At 50.7% G+C, this 19,269-nt stretch overlaps 1 protein-coding gene across 1 annotated transcript in view; it reads right to left on the bottom strand.

Annotated features, from left to right (window-relative positions):
- Positions 1 to 1,380: 1,380 nt before the first annotated feature.
- LOC129133693 (serine/threonine-protein kinase PAK 3-like) overlaps positions 1,381 to 19,269 on the bottom strand; it is a 35,121-nt gene continuing 17,232 nt past the window's right edge. Inside the window, exons 3-12 of the mRNA XM_077172147.1 lie at positions 14,064 to 14,201; positions 11,227 to 11,361; positions 10,816 to 10,953; positions 10,702 to 10,755; positions 6,471 to 6,583; positions 5,700 to 5,817; positions 4,916 to 5,015; positions 4,318 to 4,514; positions 2,822 to 2,959; positions 1,381 to 1,467 (exon numbers count right to left, since the gene is read on the bottom strand). Of these exons, the coding sequence (XP_077028262.1) occupies positions 1,381 to 1,467; positions 2,822 to 2,959; positions 4,318 to 4,514; positions 4,916 to 5,015; positions 5,700 to 5,817; positions 6,471 to 6,583; positions 10,702 to 10,755; positions 10,816 to 10,953; positions 11,227 to 11,361; positions 14,064 to 14,201 (1,218 nt within the window). The remainder of the gene's footprint in view (positions 1,468 to 2,821; positions 2,960 to 4,317; positions 4,515 to 4,915; positions 5,016 to 5,699; positions 5,818 to 6,470; positions 6,584 to 10,701; positions 10,756 to 10,815; positions 10,954 to 11,226; positions 11,362 to 14,063; positions 14,202 to 19,269) is intronic.

Consider the following 19,269-nt stretch of genomic DNA (forward strand, 5'->3'; position numbering starts at 1 on the left):
CCGACTGCCTCTCTCCCAGCAGCTCAGAGCTGCATTGCACAGCGCTTGCTGTGTGCCAGAGAGCACAAAGCAGGCTGGCCTGGTGGGCCTGAATATTTCTGCCAAACACTCTGCATCTCACACCTTTGCTCTGGCTCAGTGCAGAACTGCAGGATTGCAGGTGCTTCCTGCCAGAGCTGCGTGAGGCGCTGGCTCCTGCAGACGTGCCCTGCCAAGCTGTCCCTGCCTCACGCTGGCCTCGCTTGCCCTGACAGAAGTGCCGGGCCTGAAGGAGGCTGCCCTGTGCTCCAGCCTGCCGAGCAGCCCGGCTCCCTGCCCCCGTGCCCAGAGTGCTGCACACACTGCTGACCTTGGCCAGGAGTTGCAGGGCAGCCGGCAGAAGAGGAGGAATCCTGAGCCAGCCCAGCGTCCCTCGGCTGCCCTTGGCCTTTCTCTGCTCCTGGGCACACTCCAGACGGCCAATGCCTCCAGGCTGGGCTGTGCCCAGCACGGCTGCGCTTCCCCTCGGCAGCAGCCAGCTGCCACCTGGGCTCTGAGAGCGCAGGATTCGCCCGCTCCCAGGAACAGGCACCCAGGGCCCGGCTGCTGCCTCTGGCAGCTCCAAGGGCCTCCTTCCAGCCTGCCTCTGCCGGGGCTCAGCCTGCTCCCGCCTCTGCCTGGGCTCTGCTGGGGCTCCAGCCTGGGCAAGGCCGGGCCCGCTCTCACCTCACAGGCGCTCACAGCTCTGCACCTCAGGAGACCTTGCCGAGCACCCTCTCTGATCTTTCTGCTTTCTCACTTGAGCAAGGCTCTCCTCCAGACAAAGACATTGCACCTAGGGATCCAAATCCAAGTGGCAGGAACCCCAATGCTCTCCAGTCACAGCTGAACGCCTGCATCTGCACAAGATGTTTGGCCTGCCTCATTCCTCCTTTGCTTTTGCCTTCAAATGCCATTGCCCTTTCTGCCTCAAATAGAAGTACCAAAGCTGGCCAAAAACAGACCAGCGCGCCATATTCCAAAGGCAGTGTGGTCTGGAGAGGATGAATGGAGAAGATCCTTCCCCACTCTCACACCATGCCAAAGACACTGTGTCACTTTCCACCTTTAAGAAACAACAGACAATTCAGATGGAATTCTCGAGTTTATTTGCAGAGTGAGAAGGAAGGGAATCTTCAAGGCAAGTTGTGGTTTCAGAAACTTTATTAATTTCCAATCCTACTCTGCAGTCCTATTACACAATCCTACTCTAACCCTAACCTTAATCCTAATCCTAATCCTAATCCCAGTCCTAGTCCTAATCCTAATCCTAATCCTAATCCTAATCCTAATCCTAATCCTATTCCTAACCTACAGTCCTACTCTAAGAAGGTTGAGGAATAAATGATCCTGATGTGATTGTCACATTCTTGTCTCCTTCCTCTTCTTCACTGAAACAATCAGTGGCACCAGGCTGGACGCAGGCTCAGCAAATCTTACAAATGGATGCTGCCCAAAGGGAAAGAAACCAAATCAACAAAAACCAAGGAACCATGACTTTCCAAGCTCAGTGCTTCACAGGATTCCTCTGGCTTCTAGAAGGATGCGGGAAGAGGACCAATGGGACCATCTACAGCTCCATCTTTATGTGCAGGACTTTGCCATCACAGGCAAACCTGGCCCAGAATCCCACTCATCCATTTATCCAGGTGTCTTCATCTTGCTGAGATTTTTGCCCTGCCAGTGCTGTAGAAATGGTGCTTTCTGTCCTTGGAGTTTCTTCTTTTCAGGAAACTCCAATGACTCATATAGGTCCCTGTCTTTGCAAGACAGGCACTGTGCTGATTCCCACAGGGAGACAGAGCAGTGTCTGCCTTTCCATGCCCTGCCCCTCGTGTGCTGGATGGCACCCTCCTTCCCAGCAGGGCCAGCCCAGTGGCACTGGGCCCTGCAGTTCCCTCTCTGCCACACAACCTGGCAGTAACCCTGGCACAGTTCCCATCTGCTTGAGCGTGCCAGGCAGCAGATGGGGCTGGGACAAGTCCCTCCCAGCTGTCCCTGTTTGTGTGCCAGAAACCTCTAAGGGTGGGCTGGGGGGTACAAACCAGGGCCCCTCCGAGGCTCCCAGTGAGCCCCCCAAAGCCTCTCCTGCCCACAGCCAAATCTCTGACTGCTCAGCTGGGACTGGCTTCCTTGGGTTCCTCCACCACCATTTCATGTCTCTGTACCCTGCATTGCTCTACTTCAATTCTTTTGCTGTTAGATAAAATTGAACACCCCACCAAATTACAAAAGAGGGCGACAGAAACAGAAAACAGAGCAGCTCTCCTCTCAGGAAATGAGGAGAGAGGTGGAGTTATTCAGTTTTGTGAAGAACAGGCCCGAAGGAGATTTTACTGTTGCTTTTCAAGACTTCAGAGTGGTTTTGAAGAAAGTGGGGGACATCTTTTTTAACAGGGCCAGTTACAATAGGATGTGGGTGAATATTTTTAAACAAAATGGGGATCAAGTCAGAGTAGGTCTAAGAACTTGTTTACTCGGAGCATGGTGCAACCCTGGCACAGCTTGCCCCAAGAGCTTGTAGGTGCCCCATCCCTGGAGCCATTCCAGGTCAAGTGGCAAAGGGCTCTGAGCAACCTGATTTCTTTAAAGATGTCCCTGCTCATTGCAGGACACTTGCACCACAGGACCTTTTACAGGGCCCTGCCAGCCCAGCCCAGTCTAGGATTCCTCACCATTTTCATTTGAAGAGCACCAAGAGTGGAGGTGAGGAGGAAGGGGGCTCATCTGATGCCTTGAACTTGAGTGGAGGAGGAGCCCATCCCTCAGAGCCTGTTTCACCTGCAGCCCCTTCACATTTTACCTGCAGGAGCTCCTTGGCAGACCAGCGCTGCTCCTCATCTGTCTGCAGGCAGCAGCTCAGGAAGTCACGCAGCAAAGCTGAGAGGAGCTTGGGCTGCCGCAGTTTTGGGGTCCCTACTGTGGCTATCAGGCGTCGAGCCTGGAGAAAAAAAAAAACCACGAGGCTCCACCTGCTGCTTTCACATCTCTAAGGCTCTCCCAGATCCCTTTGTTTAACCTCTGTTCTTCAGTGGCAGTTTCTGCCCTTGCAAAGACCCAGAGATGACTTTCCTTTACCAACCAAAAACCCAAACCCCGATGCAGCCACAGCTTTTCCACCATCCCGCAGATCTTGCCTTGGCAGCTGATTTGATTGACTGACCTAGTTAGTGGGAACTACATCAACAAATGCACATTTGCTTCTCTGAGGATTCACACCAGCTTGAGAGGCTTTTTGGAAGCTGTGCTATACAAACTAATTTCAAGGGTTAGTACATGAAAGGCATCTCTGCAGTGCTTGTTGGTCCTTTAAGCACACATGCCATAGAACAAAACTCATCAAGCTTTTTGTGCTGTTCTTGAAAACAATGGGACTTGGAAGGAAAGAAAGGAAATCCATCAGTTAATCCCCAGAGAAGGAAACAAACATTTACAATCTCATCTTCAACACAGACACATTAAGATGCCTGCACAAATGTATTGGGATGAAAATGCCTGCTTGGCCACACAGGAGCCACCTGCAGCTCTGTCTCTCAGCAGTCTGAAAATTTCAGCTTCCCTCCCATTTTGCAGCAAAAGAAAAACTATCAGGGTCAGAGGAGGAGAGGTGCCATCCCTGTGGTCACCCTCTGCTCATTTGGCTACTCAAGTCAATACATTAATGGTAGGCCCATCCCAGAAAGTGCCAGGAAACAAGCAGGAGCTTTTGGCTGGCTCTCCACATCACCAGGCTCTGGCTTGGTGATGCAGAGAACGGGCCTTGGGCTAGGAGAGAAACACGGTCACTAAATGCAGTGCAGCAGCACTGCACAAGAAGCAGAAAAGACTCTGTGGCCTTTACACCCTCATGCCCAGGTTTCAGGCATGTTTCCCAGTGAGAAGAAACTGCAGAGGGGGTTAGGTTCCTCTCTAAAGACCACAGTTTTAGAAACTTTGTTGGGTTTGGGTTTCCTTCCTTCATTTATGGAAAGATAACAGCAGTTCTAAGGTGCTTGTTTCCTGTTACTGGGGCCATCTCCACAGACAAAAGAACTGGAACCACTAATAACCCAAGGGAAAGTGTTGCCTGAGAATGGAGTTTGTTTGCATATGGTAAGGCTTGAGTTCGACCACTGATGTATCCAAATCTACAGCAGATGCTGATGTGTTGCAGGGACATTTTTAGGAGGGAAAGTAGTGGAATAGAGGGAAACTTGATGGAAGTAGTTCCAGCAGATGGCGATGGGATTTTGTCCAATGGCACACAGGACATGGGACAGGCGAGAAAGGCAGTGGGATGAGTGAGTATTTGCTCCTTACCGAGGTATGACTTTGGTCCCAGTAAGGAGGTTCTTTTTCTAACATTTCAATCCCCACAATTCCAAAAGACCATACATCCACTTTGGGGCCATATGGTTGACCTGTCACCACTTCAGGTGCCATCCACCAAGGAGTCCCGGCTACCAAGCACGGTCTGCTCTGCTCAGGGGTGAGCTGAGTAGAGAGGCCAAAATCAGCTGAGGAGAAAGCAAAATACTGGTTTTATTTCAATTCTGTGCAATTAGGAAAACGTACAAAAGAATTCCCCAGTAGAAGTTTGAAAATGTGCTGTTGAATCTCCTGGCATTGGCGACTTAAAAAATTCCCCCATTTTTTACACTGCCTCCAGCAGTGGCTTTTGTTCTTTGGAAACTTTAGACTTGTAGCTCCCTCCCTCTGGAAGGGACACACACAGAGCAAGGCCACCCTTGACTGCTTGTTCCTTGTCCTACCTCTGTGCACGTTGCAACTGTGCCCTCAGCTCACAGCGGGTGTCCCTGCGCTGCCACCAGCACCATTTTTGGGGAGCTGGCAGTCACGCAAAGCAGCCCCACACCCACATCCCTGGAATGCTGCACATAACCAAGAATATACTGACTCAGCTTGACAGAACCGTCAGTTCTGAGAAGGATGTTGTCGCTCTTCACATCTCGGTGGATCACATCGTTTGAATGAAGAAAATCCAGTCCTTGCAGGCACTGAGAGAGAATACAGAAAGAGAAGGGAAAAATGAGTGATGGGATTTCATCACACAAGAAAGGAAACAAAGAATCTAAAAGATTCCCTCTCCAGGGGAATGGGGAGTAATGGCAGAACAGTAATGGCCACTGAGAGGAAGAGCTTGCTGCTCCAACACTTGCAGAGCAGGTCCTTTCTGAGGAAAGGCACGTCAGCTTTTGAAAGAGCAACAGCACCTGCTGTTGTAGGCTGTCCCCTGCAAACCAGCCAGAATGACTGCTGCTGCAGTGCATGTGCTCAGAAGCAAAGAGCATTTGGGCTGCACTCCTATCCTTTTTAGCTGAGGACTGAGAGAAATGAGTCTCTCTTTTTTCTTTGCTGTTTGTTTCAAATCCTGCCACCAGCACCTTTGCTTTTACAGGCAAGGAATGCAGTGAAGATAGGCAAAAGTTTAGCGAGGCAAGATGGAGAACAGCAAATACAAGAGACAGAGCGAGAGTACAACAGCAGGAGATAAGAGTACTGGCACTGAGTACAGGGAGTGCAGGGGCACTGGCAGGCCTTTCACTTGAGGTGCTTTTACTTGCCCATAGCATACCAGCCACACAGAAACAAAGCTTGGAACAGGAAATCACTCCTGTTCTGAGCCCCTGTTCCCAGACAATCCTGCCCAAGCCCTCAGAAGCACAGATGGGATTGCTGACCTCCCGACTGATGGCTGCAATGTGGTCTTCAGACAGGCAGGTCTTGTGGATGACATCACTGAGGGCGCCTCCATCCATGTACTCCATAACCAGCCAGAGTTCCTCACCCAGAAGGTAGCTGAAAGAAGGAAACAAGGGCATGGAGATAAACAAGCATGGCTAGCTTGACTTTTTGCCTCCAGGTTTCTTGTTTCCAGGTGCCTTTGTGACTAAGACAGAATCAAAGGAATAGACAATCTGCAGTCTGTGCAGTTCTGGAGGAGAAAGACACAGCTGTGAAAAAGAAATCTTAGATGGCCAGCAAGTGAAAAATGCAGTTTAGTAACAGCCCAGGTAAAAACCTGTCAGGCATGGTGTTTCTGGAAATAAGCACCTCGTCTTCCTGGCATGCACAGCAATGGCACAGCAATGGCAAAGAGGGGCAACAATCTAAGGGAAATCCACTTTAGGATGGTCCATCAGCATTTAAGAAACTTGAAAAAATCAATCCTGAAAAAATGTGGAGGCAGTGTACTTTGAGGCTATTGACTTAGGAAGATACAGTTGATCCAGGTTTTGAATAAGTTTGGAATAATTTTCAAACGATGAGTGGCAGGGAAAACTCATGCAGACAAGATGCACTCTCTTCTCATCCATTGGAGATGAGTAGAGAAATATGAATAAATAAAAATTAACAGCTCTACTTTCTGCCACTAATCAAAGTGGGGTTTTAACCTCTCATGTTTGCTGTATGTAAATGCCCATTGATGGGACAAGACCATGACCTCTCACCTGTCTAAATAATTCACAACACTGGAACTCCTATACCTCTTCATGATCACGATTTCATTAACAGTTAGTTCCTTCCTCCCCAGTCCTTGGAGATTTATTTTCTTTATGGCCACCTAAAATGACATTGAAAATCAGTAACTCGAGAAGTTGGTGGCACGAGACCACAACGCACATGGAGCAAGTGATTTTGCAATGACACAGCTGAGCTGTGCCAAACTGCCTTGTGATGAGGCACTGCAGTCATGAGGAACTGACATTCCAACAGCCCATTTCTCTGCTCCCTGGGGGCCAGTTATAGCACACGTGGGGCCACTGACATTTTGCCTTGACCACTTGGTAACAGTGGTGTCTCAGCTATCACCCACAAACCTCTGACCACACTCTCTGCTGCTTTGGATGGGATTCAGAAGAAGTAATCCATGCCTTAATACTCTGTGGATCCATCTTGGCCTATGGGCAGGGCTTTTAGGGCACCTTACAGATCTCTCCCTATGTGCAGTTCCCAAGTGCTGCACTGCAGGTGGCTAAGGAACTACCAGGAACTTTCAGATGTATTTGCTGGCAGCCAGAAATGAGAATTCAGGACTCTGAAGCTGTAGCCCCAAAGAGCAGTGAGGTGCTCGAAGGCACCACCTTTGTTTTAGCAATGGAGAGCGAGTGAGCGCGTCCTTCTCTGAAAGGAACCGCTGCCCTCTGTGCCTTCCTTCCGGCAGCTGAGGAGGACAAAGTCCCAAATGTATTTTGCAGGCTGGCACCAGTCTGTGCTTCTTGTGCCTTTTCAGCACAGCTCTACTCAAAGCTCCAGCCACAGCTCACACCAGAGGGGAAAGCCCCTCAAGAGCAGCAGAGTTTGCAGGGCCTGTTGACATTTACCTCTCCTCCTGTGGCACTGTTGAGTGCTCTGACCACATGTCCAAAACCCCTAGAAACAAAACAGAAGCAGAGAAAGGAGAAGCTGTTTAGCTCCTAGAGTGAAAGCCAGCCCACACAGGAGATCTCTGCTGGAAGTGTCAAAACCTGCAGAGGATGCAGGAGGGCTCTGCCAGAAGGCAGATGATGCATTTTCCTCTCAAGTGCATGGGCACTGGGCCTGTTCCTGAAGCACTGGGGTTCAACTTCTAAAGGGAGTTTAGTCTTTCCTCTTGGGTTTCACTTTCTAAACTGTGTGGTTCCTATCCTGACCACAGAGACTTTCCTTCTGCAAACCAGGGGAAAGAAATGTTCCTGGCAACTGTTATCTTAAAGCTTTGATGGGGGTAGGTTGCTCTTTCAGGCAAGCAAGTTTCTTCTTTTATCATTAGTGTGCCAGTATGATTTTGAGACATCCAAAAATGCTAAAGAAATTAACACAGAGCTGTCCCACACTTGAGAGACAAGGAGATCTTCCAGGTCCTGTTCCTTGATGGAGGCAAGACCTTGGCAACATGGAGATGTCGCTAACAATGCCTTCTGAGCACACTCACAAATTCTGAGAAGCACTGAGAGATGGGACAATCTATCCCCAGTGTGTGAACATCTTTGCAGCTTGCCTGACTTCACGCTGGATAGACATTCCACCAGAAAAACACCTGGCCCATGGTTGTGCAGGAGTAACTGCGGTTGGACTCACCCGCTGCCAATATGTTCCAGTTCAGTGTATTTCATCATGGGATTTTCCTGGTTGACCATTCTCCCTAAGGGAAATAAAATGCAGGATGCTAACTTGAAAGCAGAGATCGCAGCTTTCAGGAGATATAAAAGGCAGCCCCACTCTCTGGGGCTCTGAGCCCTTTGTGCTCAGCTGGGTAACAACAACCACAACAGCAACAGCAACAGGACAGGCAGCCCTGCAGTACAGATGGCTGGCACAGAGACTGATTTTGTACAGTCCTTTGAAGAGTTCTCTTGACAGGAAAGAAAGCACAGGGAGATGCATTTCCAGGAGAGAAGGAAATCTTCTCCACCTTTCAGCAATTTGCCAAAAGAATTCCTTCCCATTTGTAAACCAGAGCAGCTCATGCTATAATCGATTCCGACAGGACTTTCAGCATCAGGACCCTCACCTGTTTATGAGCAGGCTGAGCTCAAAGATGCCCCTCTCCCAGCTAAGGAAGGCTCCAGCCTCTGCAGTCCCTCCAGCCCTCAGGGACAGGGCAGCCAGCACAACAAGGCTGGCAAAGCCCAAGCATGAGCACTGACAGGCACTGATGGGAAGAAGCCAGAGTGAGCCTGAGCCCCTTACAAGCTGTTGCCCCCATTCAGGACACAACAGGATGGGCTTTGAGATCAGCCCCACCAAGGCGTGGATCAATGCCCTTTTGGTCCCAACAGGTGATGGTAGACACAGAATCCACCGGGCTCTGGTCTCAGCCCCACCAGGTCTTATCTGAGAGCACAGCACTGGCAGCTGTTCCGGGCAAGAAGCAGATTCATTGGGTTGTGCTGCAGAATCACAAAGGACTTGATATGTTTTCCTAGGGACTGATGTGAGTAGGGCTTGGGCCAATGGCTAGGATTCTAACAGTCATGGGAAAGAGTGGGAATCAGGTATGGAAAAATACCCATGGATCTAAAGAATATACCATGGCTGGGCTGGAGGCTCTCTCCTGAGAAATGCCTGCAGTACAGTTTTATCTGATCATGCCACTTGGATGTGTCTCTTGGACACATCTTGATAAGCGTAAAACTAGAAGATTAAATAAAAGTTGTTCTAAAAGTATTGCTTTTTTCTTTGGGGGCACATGGAAAACACCTCGTGCTCTCTATTTGTCCTGTAACCTGATGTTCTTTCAAAGTAGTTCTCTTTGACAAAAAGATAGCATTCTCATGAAAATATAATGCAGATGCAGTAGTGGTAACAGTAACAGTCATAAAAATGCCATCAGTAAGATGTGGGGCAGAAGGGCTCTTTCAGGATGGAGAAAAACCAACTCCACCAAAAAAACCCCACAAACCATCAACCAAAAAAACCCAAAACACAACAAAAAACCCCACAGAAACAAAAAACCAAAAGGCCCCTACAAAAAATAAACACAAAAACACCCCCCCCCCCCCCCAAAAAAAAAAAATCCCCAACCAAAAAGACAAAACTCCAAAAGCAGTCCATTTCTGTGAAGTGTTTTTGCTCTGATGACTGGTTGGAAGTCAGGAGTCTAAGGAGAATTTAGGAAGCTAAAAATTCTGTTTAGTGTGGCCACTAGCACACAGGATTTGCCTAGATCATTTGCTAGGTCACAGCCTTCTGCTGATCCAAGAACAATCCTTGCTTCAGCCTTTAGTGGAGAGGGAAGCTCAGGCAAACCCAAGCCAGTCCAAGGTGCCCTCAGAGGCAGCAGGAACACCCAGAGCGCTCTCTCGCTGCCTCGGAGCACAGCACTTCCTCTGGGGAGTCCTAAATGGCCCTGTGACACCAAACTCAGGAAGAGCATCTGGTATAGCTCTGCTGACACCTGCACACAACACACTGTCCCTCAGACAAGAAATCCCCCAGACATACCCAGCATCTCCAGGTACTTCTCCTCAGTCTCCTGTTCCAGGGAGATGAAGGAACTGCCCCAGCTTGAGCTTCCAGGTTTGACAGAAAGGCTTCCTCGAGATGATGCTGCTGCGGCAGCAGGTTCAGAGCCCAGGATGTGCTGCACTTGGAGCATTTCTGGTGGGCACTGTTCCTGTGCCTCACTCCAAACTTGGGGCTCTTCATTGCCAGACATTTGCTGGAAGTCTTCGCAGGCTGCCCGGTGAGACGTCAACACTTGCACCTCAAGTCAAACAGAACAAAGCAGTCAGAGACTCCAGCTTGTCCCTGTCAGCCAGGAGTCATCAACTGTGAGGAAAGGCAAAGAACAGACTGACAAGGGATATAGACAGCTTGTTCCAATCCTCCAGCTGGGTCACCACATTCCACTGTAAAAACACCTCAAGAAACAAGGAGAGCAGGAACAGGCCAGCAGGAATCAACTTGGATGACTGCTGGCCAAAAGGCCAAAGGACAAGTTTCACTGTCCAGGGCAGCAGTTGAGATTCAGCACACCAGGAAATGTCCTTCAAAGTGACTGTGATACACACTACAGCAGGATCAGAGGCATCACCCCACTCCCTGCTGCTCTGAGTGGAAAGGCAAGAAGGGCAGAAACCACCAGCTTGGTGACTGCAGTGACTGCATCCCTCTTTCACTCACTTCTAGAGCCTGAGGGAGGCGATAAAGTTTCTCTCTGATGATTTTCATTTCTTCCTCCAGCCTCTTCTCCCTTACCTTGTTGCTAGCCTCAGAGTCCTGCAGCTCTGCCTGCACGTGTCCCTTGATAGACTGTAAAGGAGAAGGGAGAGGATATTTCATGAGTGGAGTGCCTGCCACTCTTTCACTCACCTGGTTTTGTTGATCGCTCCTCTGCTGATGGAGATTATCCTCTTGAATTCTACTCATGTCTTCCTTGTTCCTCCTCTTCACTGCCATGATGGCACTCTGAGCTTCGGGCAGCTCTGCTTGTGGCTCTGCTTTGATGTTCTGTACACACAAATGCAGAGCAAGTGACTGGGAGCTGCCATCAGACTCAGCTTTTTTCGTCTTGCAGCCTCAAAATCACATTTATTCAGCCCCTTCTTTCTGCTTCCCTCCTCTGCTTCCATTGCAAACCTCCTGTCCCAGGGCTGATCTCTGCAGATTCCAAGGCTCTGTGCTTCCAGTGCCTGTGGGACTCCTGGCCTCCTCAGTCCCACGAGCTCTGGTTTATGCCCCTCTTCCTGCCCTTCCCTCTGTCCCCTGGCCAGTCAGGCTTACCTGGCCATTCTCCTGTGGCTCTTCCACCTGCTGCCTGAGCTGCTCTTCCTGCTCTCGGCCTGGGAACAGCTCTCCCTGAGTCTGCCATGGCATCTCTGATGAAGCAATCTGCTCCTGCCCTTTCTCTAGAAGCACCTGCACAGAAAGCAAGAGAAGATGGGTTTCAACTTCCCACGCGACCTTTGTGGGCCAAGACTCAAAGACTGCTGGGCTCACACGTTCCCAAAGCACTGTGCTGCTGCTCTGCTGGGTCATTCTCTGTTTGAGGGGAGGCACAGATTCCAAAGTGACCCTGGCCCTACAATCAGGGGCCATCTGGGACTGAAGCTCCAACAGCCTCTCAGGCAGCTGACAGGGAAGATGTGGCATTTCTCAAGGGTCTGCTGAGGGCCTCCCTCTGCTTCTGCCATGTCCTGTTTGTCTTTCAGTAGTGACTGACACCCCACCCTCTCCCACAGCTCCATCCTGGCTCTGCAGGTGGCTTCCTGGGTGAGCTCAGATCTTGTGAGAGACACTTCTGCAGTTCAAGTTCATTTCAGGCCTGCACCAGCATTCCTGCATACCTGACATCTATACTCTTGTAAGAAATCCTGGTCATTCAGGAGATAAGAATGTGTGCAAAGATCTTTGATGGAGGTCACAGAGCCTCTATGGCCACCTCAGTATGTGGAAGAGGACCAAGGTGTTTCTTCTCCCTCTTTTGTCAGCTGAGAATTCTGACCAGCAGAAACAGAGACTCTCCTAAGGCCCCATTAACGAATGCACTTACACAGCCCTGGGGATGCCAGTGAAGGAAACCATGTGTCACGTATGGCATGGCATGTATGACCAGAGTCACCAAACACCACCTAAACATGGAATTGTTTCACCTCTTTAGGACAGGCAGAAATCTACAAATTAAGTGAGGACTTGAGGGCACAAGAGGCTGGAGGAGGAAAACAACTCTAAAGGGAAAAACCAACATATCTGGAGGGGGAAACATCTCTGCCTGCTCAGAATCGGTCAAGGGAACATGTCTCTAATCCTCTCCTGAGAGGGATGAATTAGGTGACCTTTACACCTCCAACTGCTTTGGACCAGAGCCAGGAAAATTCAATTATGGAAATGTTACAGAAATAGATAGATAGGTAGGAATACAGGCAGATAGATCTCACTACTATAACCTCCCTTTACTGTCCTCTCTGTTGCTGCACACATCAAAACTTGGTAGCCAGTGCCCCGAACACTCCCGCTCTCCTGAGATTGCTCCCTGTTGCTTCAGAAAAGCACACTCTTGGGGAATTTGGAGTGTGTAGGTCCTTATGGAAAGAGATCAGACCCAGAGAATTGCACTGGGAACTGCACTCTTTATGCGTCTGTGCTTGGGTAAGTTCTCTTGGACTCAAGCACACTGATGGTGCTAAAGTGGCTGGAAACAGAAATAAAGCCCAGCAACTCCCCACAAGTGCTATGATCTCTGAGGAGCAGCTGGAATGCAAGGGCATTGACCTCCTGCTAAATTCCCGAACACAACACACACTGATTCCCTGGACTGTAGAAAGTCACAGGCACTGCGAAACTCAAAGTAATCTTTAAGGCCATGCATGAAGGCCTGGAAACACAAAAGCTCCACCTGGATCAAGGTGCAAACAGGGTGCAGAATGCCTTCAAGAGTTTGATAAGAGCAGGAAAGATGGTGCAGAAGCATCCCTGCTTGCTGGAAAAAGAGAAAATGAATAGGCCTTCACCTCCTAAGAAACCAACAAACCACAAGTTGGGAAGTGTCAGCTACTCCGGTGTCTAAAGCCCTTGGATGCGGGGGGGATAAATTTTGGTGTGAACCAGCCCTTGTGCTGAGCACTGTCATGCAGGGATTGATGGAAGTTTGCCTGAAGGTCCCTCAAGAGCCTCCCACTGTCCAGGCTAAAGCTCCCTCAGCACCTCCTCACTGGCCTTGTGCTGCACCCCCTTGCCCAGCTCCCCTGTCCTTCTGTGCACACGCTGCAGCCCCTCAAGGACTTTCTGCTGCCCAGGGGCCCACAAGTGCACCCAGCACTGCAGCTGTGGCCCCAGTGCTGCCCAGCACAGGGCCACGCTCACTGCCCTGCTCCTGCTGCCCCACTGCTGCTGACACAGGCCACCATGCCCTGGGCCTTCTTGGCCACCTGGCCACACGCTGCCTCATCTTCAGTGGCTCAAGGCCAGCAGTAACCCTGGCTCCTTTTGGCCCACGCAGCTCCCCAGCCACAAAGGTGCTCATTTCACTTCAGATACAGCAGGCACCGTTGTACGATGGCCTTCCTGTTCTGAGCAACACAAGACAGCAGTCAAGGACTTGCAGCTTCACCCCCACTCTGGGCTCCAATGCACTTGCCAAAACTGCAGACTTCATCACTACACAGATCAGTAGAAACTTAGCCCTTCTGCTCTTTGCACCTTCTCAAAAGCCAAAAGGCAGTTGGGCCAGCAGTGATTTTACAAGTGAAGAACGACTCAAGAAAACTGCAGAACACTTCCACAAGCCAAACACAACTTTCCAAAAAGGGAAAAGCAAGCAAGAAAGCCTTTTGACCTCCAGCACTACCACGTGAGCCCTTGGCCATAACACCGCAGAAGCCCAGAGATGGAGCTTCCCTGAGCCAAGCAGCCAGAAGCTCCGCCGGAGCTGCGAGTTTAACACTGGCCCAACAGGACAGGTCAAAGGCCAATTTCTAGCTCTCACTGCCTGCAGGAAATGGCTACGTCCTGCAGGACTCCAGCACTCAGCATCCTGGGCCAGACACAGCAAGTGCTGGCAGCTCAGAAAGTTGCACCTCTGCCTTGCACTAAAGATGGCGCCTCCCACAACGGGCACTTACTCTCTTGGAATGATGAGGACGTTCTGGTGTGACCACGGCTGGACAAAGGCGGTGGTCATCTTTCTCATTTTCCTCCTCTCTGGCTTCTTCTGCAATAGGAGAGAGAGCCAGGGGAAAGATGGCTCTTGCTCTTCTCACCTGTGGCAAAGAGAGAATCATAGGGACAGGCCGTTACCTAACGCTTATAACCCCATTTCTCTTCGTATCAACAGCCACATCTTCTTAGGAGAAATCATCAACTTTGTTAGCAATGGCATTCAAAGTGACTCCAACCAGACTGAAATGGGCATATTCAATAGAAGAGTATAAGGCTATGAATTCGATATTCCTCCCTGGCTACCATTTGCAAGCAAGGTTGTCTCTGCAAAAGGCAGCTTTTGGTTCTTGAAAACTCTGAAATGGAAAAGTAGGAAAGAGCCAGCAAGGCCTTTGCTACTGCTGCAGTAGACAAGGAAAACCAGAAAGGGTTCAGAATCCCTCCCAGTGCCTATAAGCACAGGAAAGTTTGCGCAGAAGCATCCTTGCTTGCTGGAAAAAGAGAAAATGAACAGGCCTTCACCTCCTAGGAAACCCACAAGCCACAAGTTGGGAAGTGTCAGCGACTCCAGTGTCTAAAGCCCTTGGATGCAGCGATGGCATGTTTGGCAGGGAAACAGCCCTTGTGCTGAGCACTGTCATGCAGGGAATGATGGAAGTTTGCCTGAAGGTCCCTCAAGAGCCTCCCACTGTCCAGGCTAAGGCTCCCTCAGCACCTCCTCACTGGCCTTGTGCTGCAACGCCTTGCCCAGCTCCCCTGTCCTTCTGTGCACACGCTGCAGCCCCTCAAGGTCTTTCTGCTGCCCAGGGGCCCACAAGTGCACCCAGCACTGCAGCTGTGGCCCCAGTGCTGCCCAGCACAGGGCCACGCTCACTGCCCTGCTCCTGCTGCCCCACTGCTGCTGACACAGGCCACCATGCCCTGGGCCTTCTTGGCCACCTGGCCACACGCTGCCTCATCCTCAGTGGCTCAAGGCCAGCAGTAACGCTGGCTCCTTTTGGCCCACGCAGCTCCCCAGCCACAAAGGTGCTCATTTCACTTCAGATACAGCAGGCACCATTGCAAGATGGCCTTCCTGTTCTGAGCAACACAAGACAGCAGTCAAGGACTTGCAGCTTCACCCCCACTGCAGGCTCAGAGGCACTTGCCAAAGCTGCAGACTGCACCAAACTATGCATCAACAGAAACTGGCCGCTTCTGCTTTTGGCCTCGCAAGAAAGCTTCGCGACTCCGCACTTTATTTCTTTGGCCACGCGGGACAAGAATGGGCCCCCACAGCTGCATGGACCACACAATCCTCCCCTTGCAGCTTATCAAAAGCCAAAAGACAGCTGGCCCAAAAGAGACTGTACAAGTGAAGAACTACTCATGGAAAGTGCCGACCGCTTTCACAAGCCAAACACGCCTTTCCAGAGAGGGAAAACAAACAAACCAAGGCCTGGCACCTCCAGCACTCCCTCCTTTGCCCTTGGCCATAGCACGGCAGAAGCCAAGCGATAGAGCTTCCCTGAGCCAAGCAGCCAGATGCTCTCCCACAGGCACCAGCCCTTTGCTGCCTCAACATGACAGCTCAAAGGCCAAGTTCTGCGGTCTCTGCCTGGAGGAAATCCCCAGCTCCTGGCAGGACTCCAGCACCCAGCATCCTCAGCCAGCAACAGCAAAGTGCTGGCTGCTCCAAACCTTGCAGCTCTGCCTTGCACTAAAGACAGCACCACACACAACTGGCACTTACACGTTGAGAATATGGTGGTCTGACCACTGATGGAGGCTGGCGCTCATCCACCTCAGTTTGCTCCTCTTTGGCTTCTTCTCCAGGAGCAGCGGGGGTCAGGGGAGAGGCGGCTCTTGCTTCTGTCATCTGTGGCAAGAGAGGAGCATGAGGCACAGGCCATTTCCTATCATGTAGAACCTCATTTCTTTTCAGATCTACCACAACATCTTCTAAGGAAAAAATCATAACATTTCAGAGTGACAGAGGGGTTCTAAATCACAACCACCAAATTATCATGGGACAATTCAACACCACTCTAGATGGATATGAAGTTGATTTTCCTCCATGGCTGCCATCCGCAAGCCATCAGCAAGCCAAGGTTACCTTAGACAAATGGAGCTTTTAGAGCTTGAAAGCACTGAAATGGAAAACTAGGAAAGTGACAGCAACGCCTTTGCTACTGCTGCTGCAGACGTAGAAAACTCAAACTGGACCACAATCCCATCCAGGGCTACAAAAGGGCAGGAAACATTGTACAGAAGCATCATTGCTTACTGGAAAAAGAGGAAAATGAACAGGCCCTTGTCGTGCTAGCAAAACAACGAGCCAACAAACCACAAGATGGAAGTGTCACCCACTCCAGTGTCTAAAGCCCTTGGATGCAATGAGGGATGAATTTTTGGTGTGAAACAGCCCTTGTGCTGAGCACTGTCATGCAGGGAATGATGGAAGTTTGCCTGAAGGTCCCTCAAGAGCCTCCCACTGTCCAGGCTAAGGCTCCCTCAGCACCTCCTCACTGGCCTTGTGCTGCAACGCCTTGCCCAGCTCCCCTGTCCTTCTGTGCACACGCTGCAGCCCCTCAAGGTCTTTCTGCTGCCCAGGGGCCCACAAGTGCACCCAGCACTGCAGCTGTGGCCCCAGTGCTGCCCAGCACAGGGCCACGCTCACTGCCCTGCTCCTGCTGCCCCACTGCTGCTGACACAGGCCACCATGCCCTGGGCCTTCTTGGCCACCTGGCCACACGCTGCCTCATCCTCAGTGGCTCAAGGCCAGCAGTAACGCTGGCTCCTTTTGGCCCACGCAGCTCCCCAGCCACAAAGGTGCTCATTTCACTTCAGATACAGCAGGCACCATTGCAAGATGGCCTTCCTGTTCTGAGCAACACAAGACAGCAGTCAAGGACTTGCAGCTTCACCCCCACTGCAGGCTCAGAGGCACTTGCCAAAGCTGCAGACTGCACCAAACTATGCATCAACAGAAACTGGCCGCTTCTGCTTTTGGCCTCGCAAGAAAGCTTCGCGACTCCGCACTTTATTTCTTTGGCCACGCGGGACAAGAATGGGCCCCCACAGCTGCATGGACCACACAATCCTCCCCTTGCAGCTTATCAAAAGCCAAAAGACAGCTGGCCCAAAAGAGACTGTACAAGTGAAGAACTACTCATGGAAAGTGCCGACCGCTTTCACAAGCCAAACACGCCTTTCCAGAGAGGGAAAACAAACAAACCAAGGCCTGGCACCTCCAGCACTCCCTCCTTTGCCCTTGGCCATAGCACGGCAGAAGCCAAGCGATAGAGCTTCCCTGAGCCAAGCAGCCAGATGCTCTCCCACAGGCACCAGCCCTTTGCTGCCTCAACATGACAGCTCAAAGGCCAAGTTCTGCGGTCTCTGCCTGGAGGAAATCCCCAGCTCCTGGCAGGACTCCAGCACCCAGCATCCTCAGCCAGCAACAGCAAAGTGCTGGCTGCTCCAAACCTTGCAGCTCTGCCTTGCACTAAAGACAGCACCACACACAACTGGCACTTACACGTTGAGAATATGGTGGTCTGACCACTGATGGAGGCTGGCGCTCATCCACCTCAGTTTGCTCCTCTTTGGCTTCTTCTCCAGGAGCAGCGGGGGTCAGGGGAGAGGCGGCTCTTGCTTCTGTCATCTGTGGCAAGAGAGGAGCATGAGGCACAGGCCATTTCCTATCATGTAGAACCTCATTTCTTTTCAGATCTACCACAACATCTTCTAAGGAAAAAATCATAACATTTCAGAGTGACAGAGGGGTTCTAAATCACAACCACCAAATTATCATGGGACAATTCAACACCACTCTAGATGGATATGAAGTTGATTTTCCTCCATGGCTGCCATCCGCAAGCCATCAGCAAGCCAAGGTTACCTTAGACAAATGGAGCTTTTAGAGCTTGAAAGCACTGAAATGGAAAACTAGGAAAGTGACAGCAACGCCTTTGCTACTGCTGCTGCAGACGTAGAAAACTCAAACTGGACCACAATCCCATCCAGGGCTACAAAAGGGCAGGAAACATTGTACAGAAGCATCATTGCTTACTGGAAAAAGAGGAAAATGAACAGGCCCTTGTCGTGCTAGCAAAACAACGAGCCAACAAACCACAAGATGGAAGTGTCACCCACTCCAGTGTCTAAAGCCCTTGGATGCAATGAGGGATGAATTTTTGGTGTGAAACAGCCCTTGTGCTGAGCACTGTCATGCAGGGAATGATGGAATTTTGCCTGAAGGTCCCTCAAGAGCCTCCCATTGTCCAGGCTAAAGCTCCCTCAGCACCTCCTCACTGGCCTTGTGCTGCAACGCCTTGCCCAGCTCCCCTGTCCTTCTGTGCACGCGCTGCAGCCCCTCAAGGACTTTCTGCTGCCCAGGGGCCCACAAGTGCACCCAGCACTGCAGCTGTGGCCCCAGCGCTGCCCAGCACAGAGCCACGCTCACTGCCCTGCTCCTGCTGCCCCACTGCTGCTGACACAGGCCACCATGCCCTGGGCCTTCTTGGCCACCTGGCCACACGCTGCCTCATCTTCAGTGGTTCAAGGCCAGCAGCAACCCTGGCGCCTTTTGGCCCATGCAGCTCCCCAGCCACAAAATTTCCTAAATTACTTCAAATACACCAGGCACCATTACAAGATGTCCTTGTTTTTCTACAGCTGCATCTTCTAAGGATATAGCATTAAATTTCTCAGAGTGGAATTCTCAGTCACGCTGACTAATTTGAAATCGGCTAATTCTACTCTGTAGGAAATTGCTCTTAGTTCAGTATTCCCCTCTAGGTGCTGTCTGGAAGCGACATTCTGTCAAACTGAGTTTATATTTCTTCAGGGCTCTGAGGTGGAAAGTAGGAACTATCCACATTAGGCCCATGTTATTTTTGTTGAAGGCATGAATATGGATTTTCTTTTGGCCTCCCTCTACACTCTACTGCTACTGGCCAAGCTGACAGCTGAGTCCATAATTTCTCAACACCAGGAACAAAATCTCACTCACCTCAGGATCAACTCCACTGAATACACGCTTCAGGTGACCTGTAGTGGGCAATGGAAAATGAACCAGATGCTTTGAGAAAACTGCTTGGGCTTGTGAAACCCACAGAACAAGTCAACCCAAACAGAGATGATTTCCCATTTCACAACATCCGTCCAGGAGACATGTTTCATTCACAC

The sequence above is a fragment of the Agelaius phoeniceus genome, chromosome Z, assembly GCF_051311805.1.
Source record: "Agelaius phoeniceus isolate bAgePho1 chromosome Z, bAgePho1.hap1, whole genome shotgun sequence".
NCBI classification, from domain to species: Eukaryota; Metazoa; Chordata; class Aves; order Passeriformes; family Icteridae; genus Agelaius; species Agelaius phoeniceus.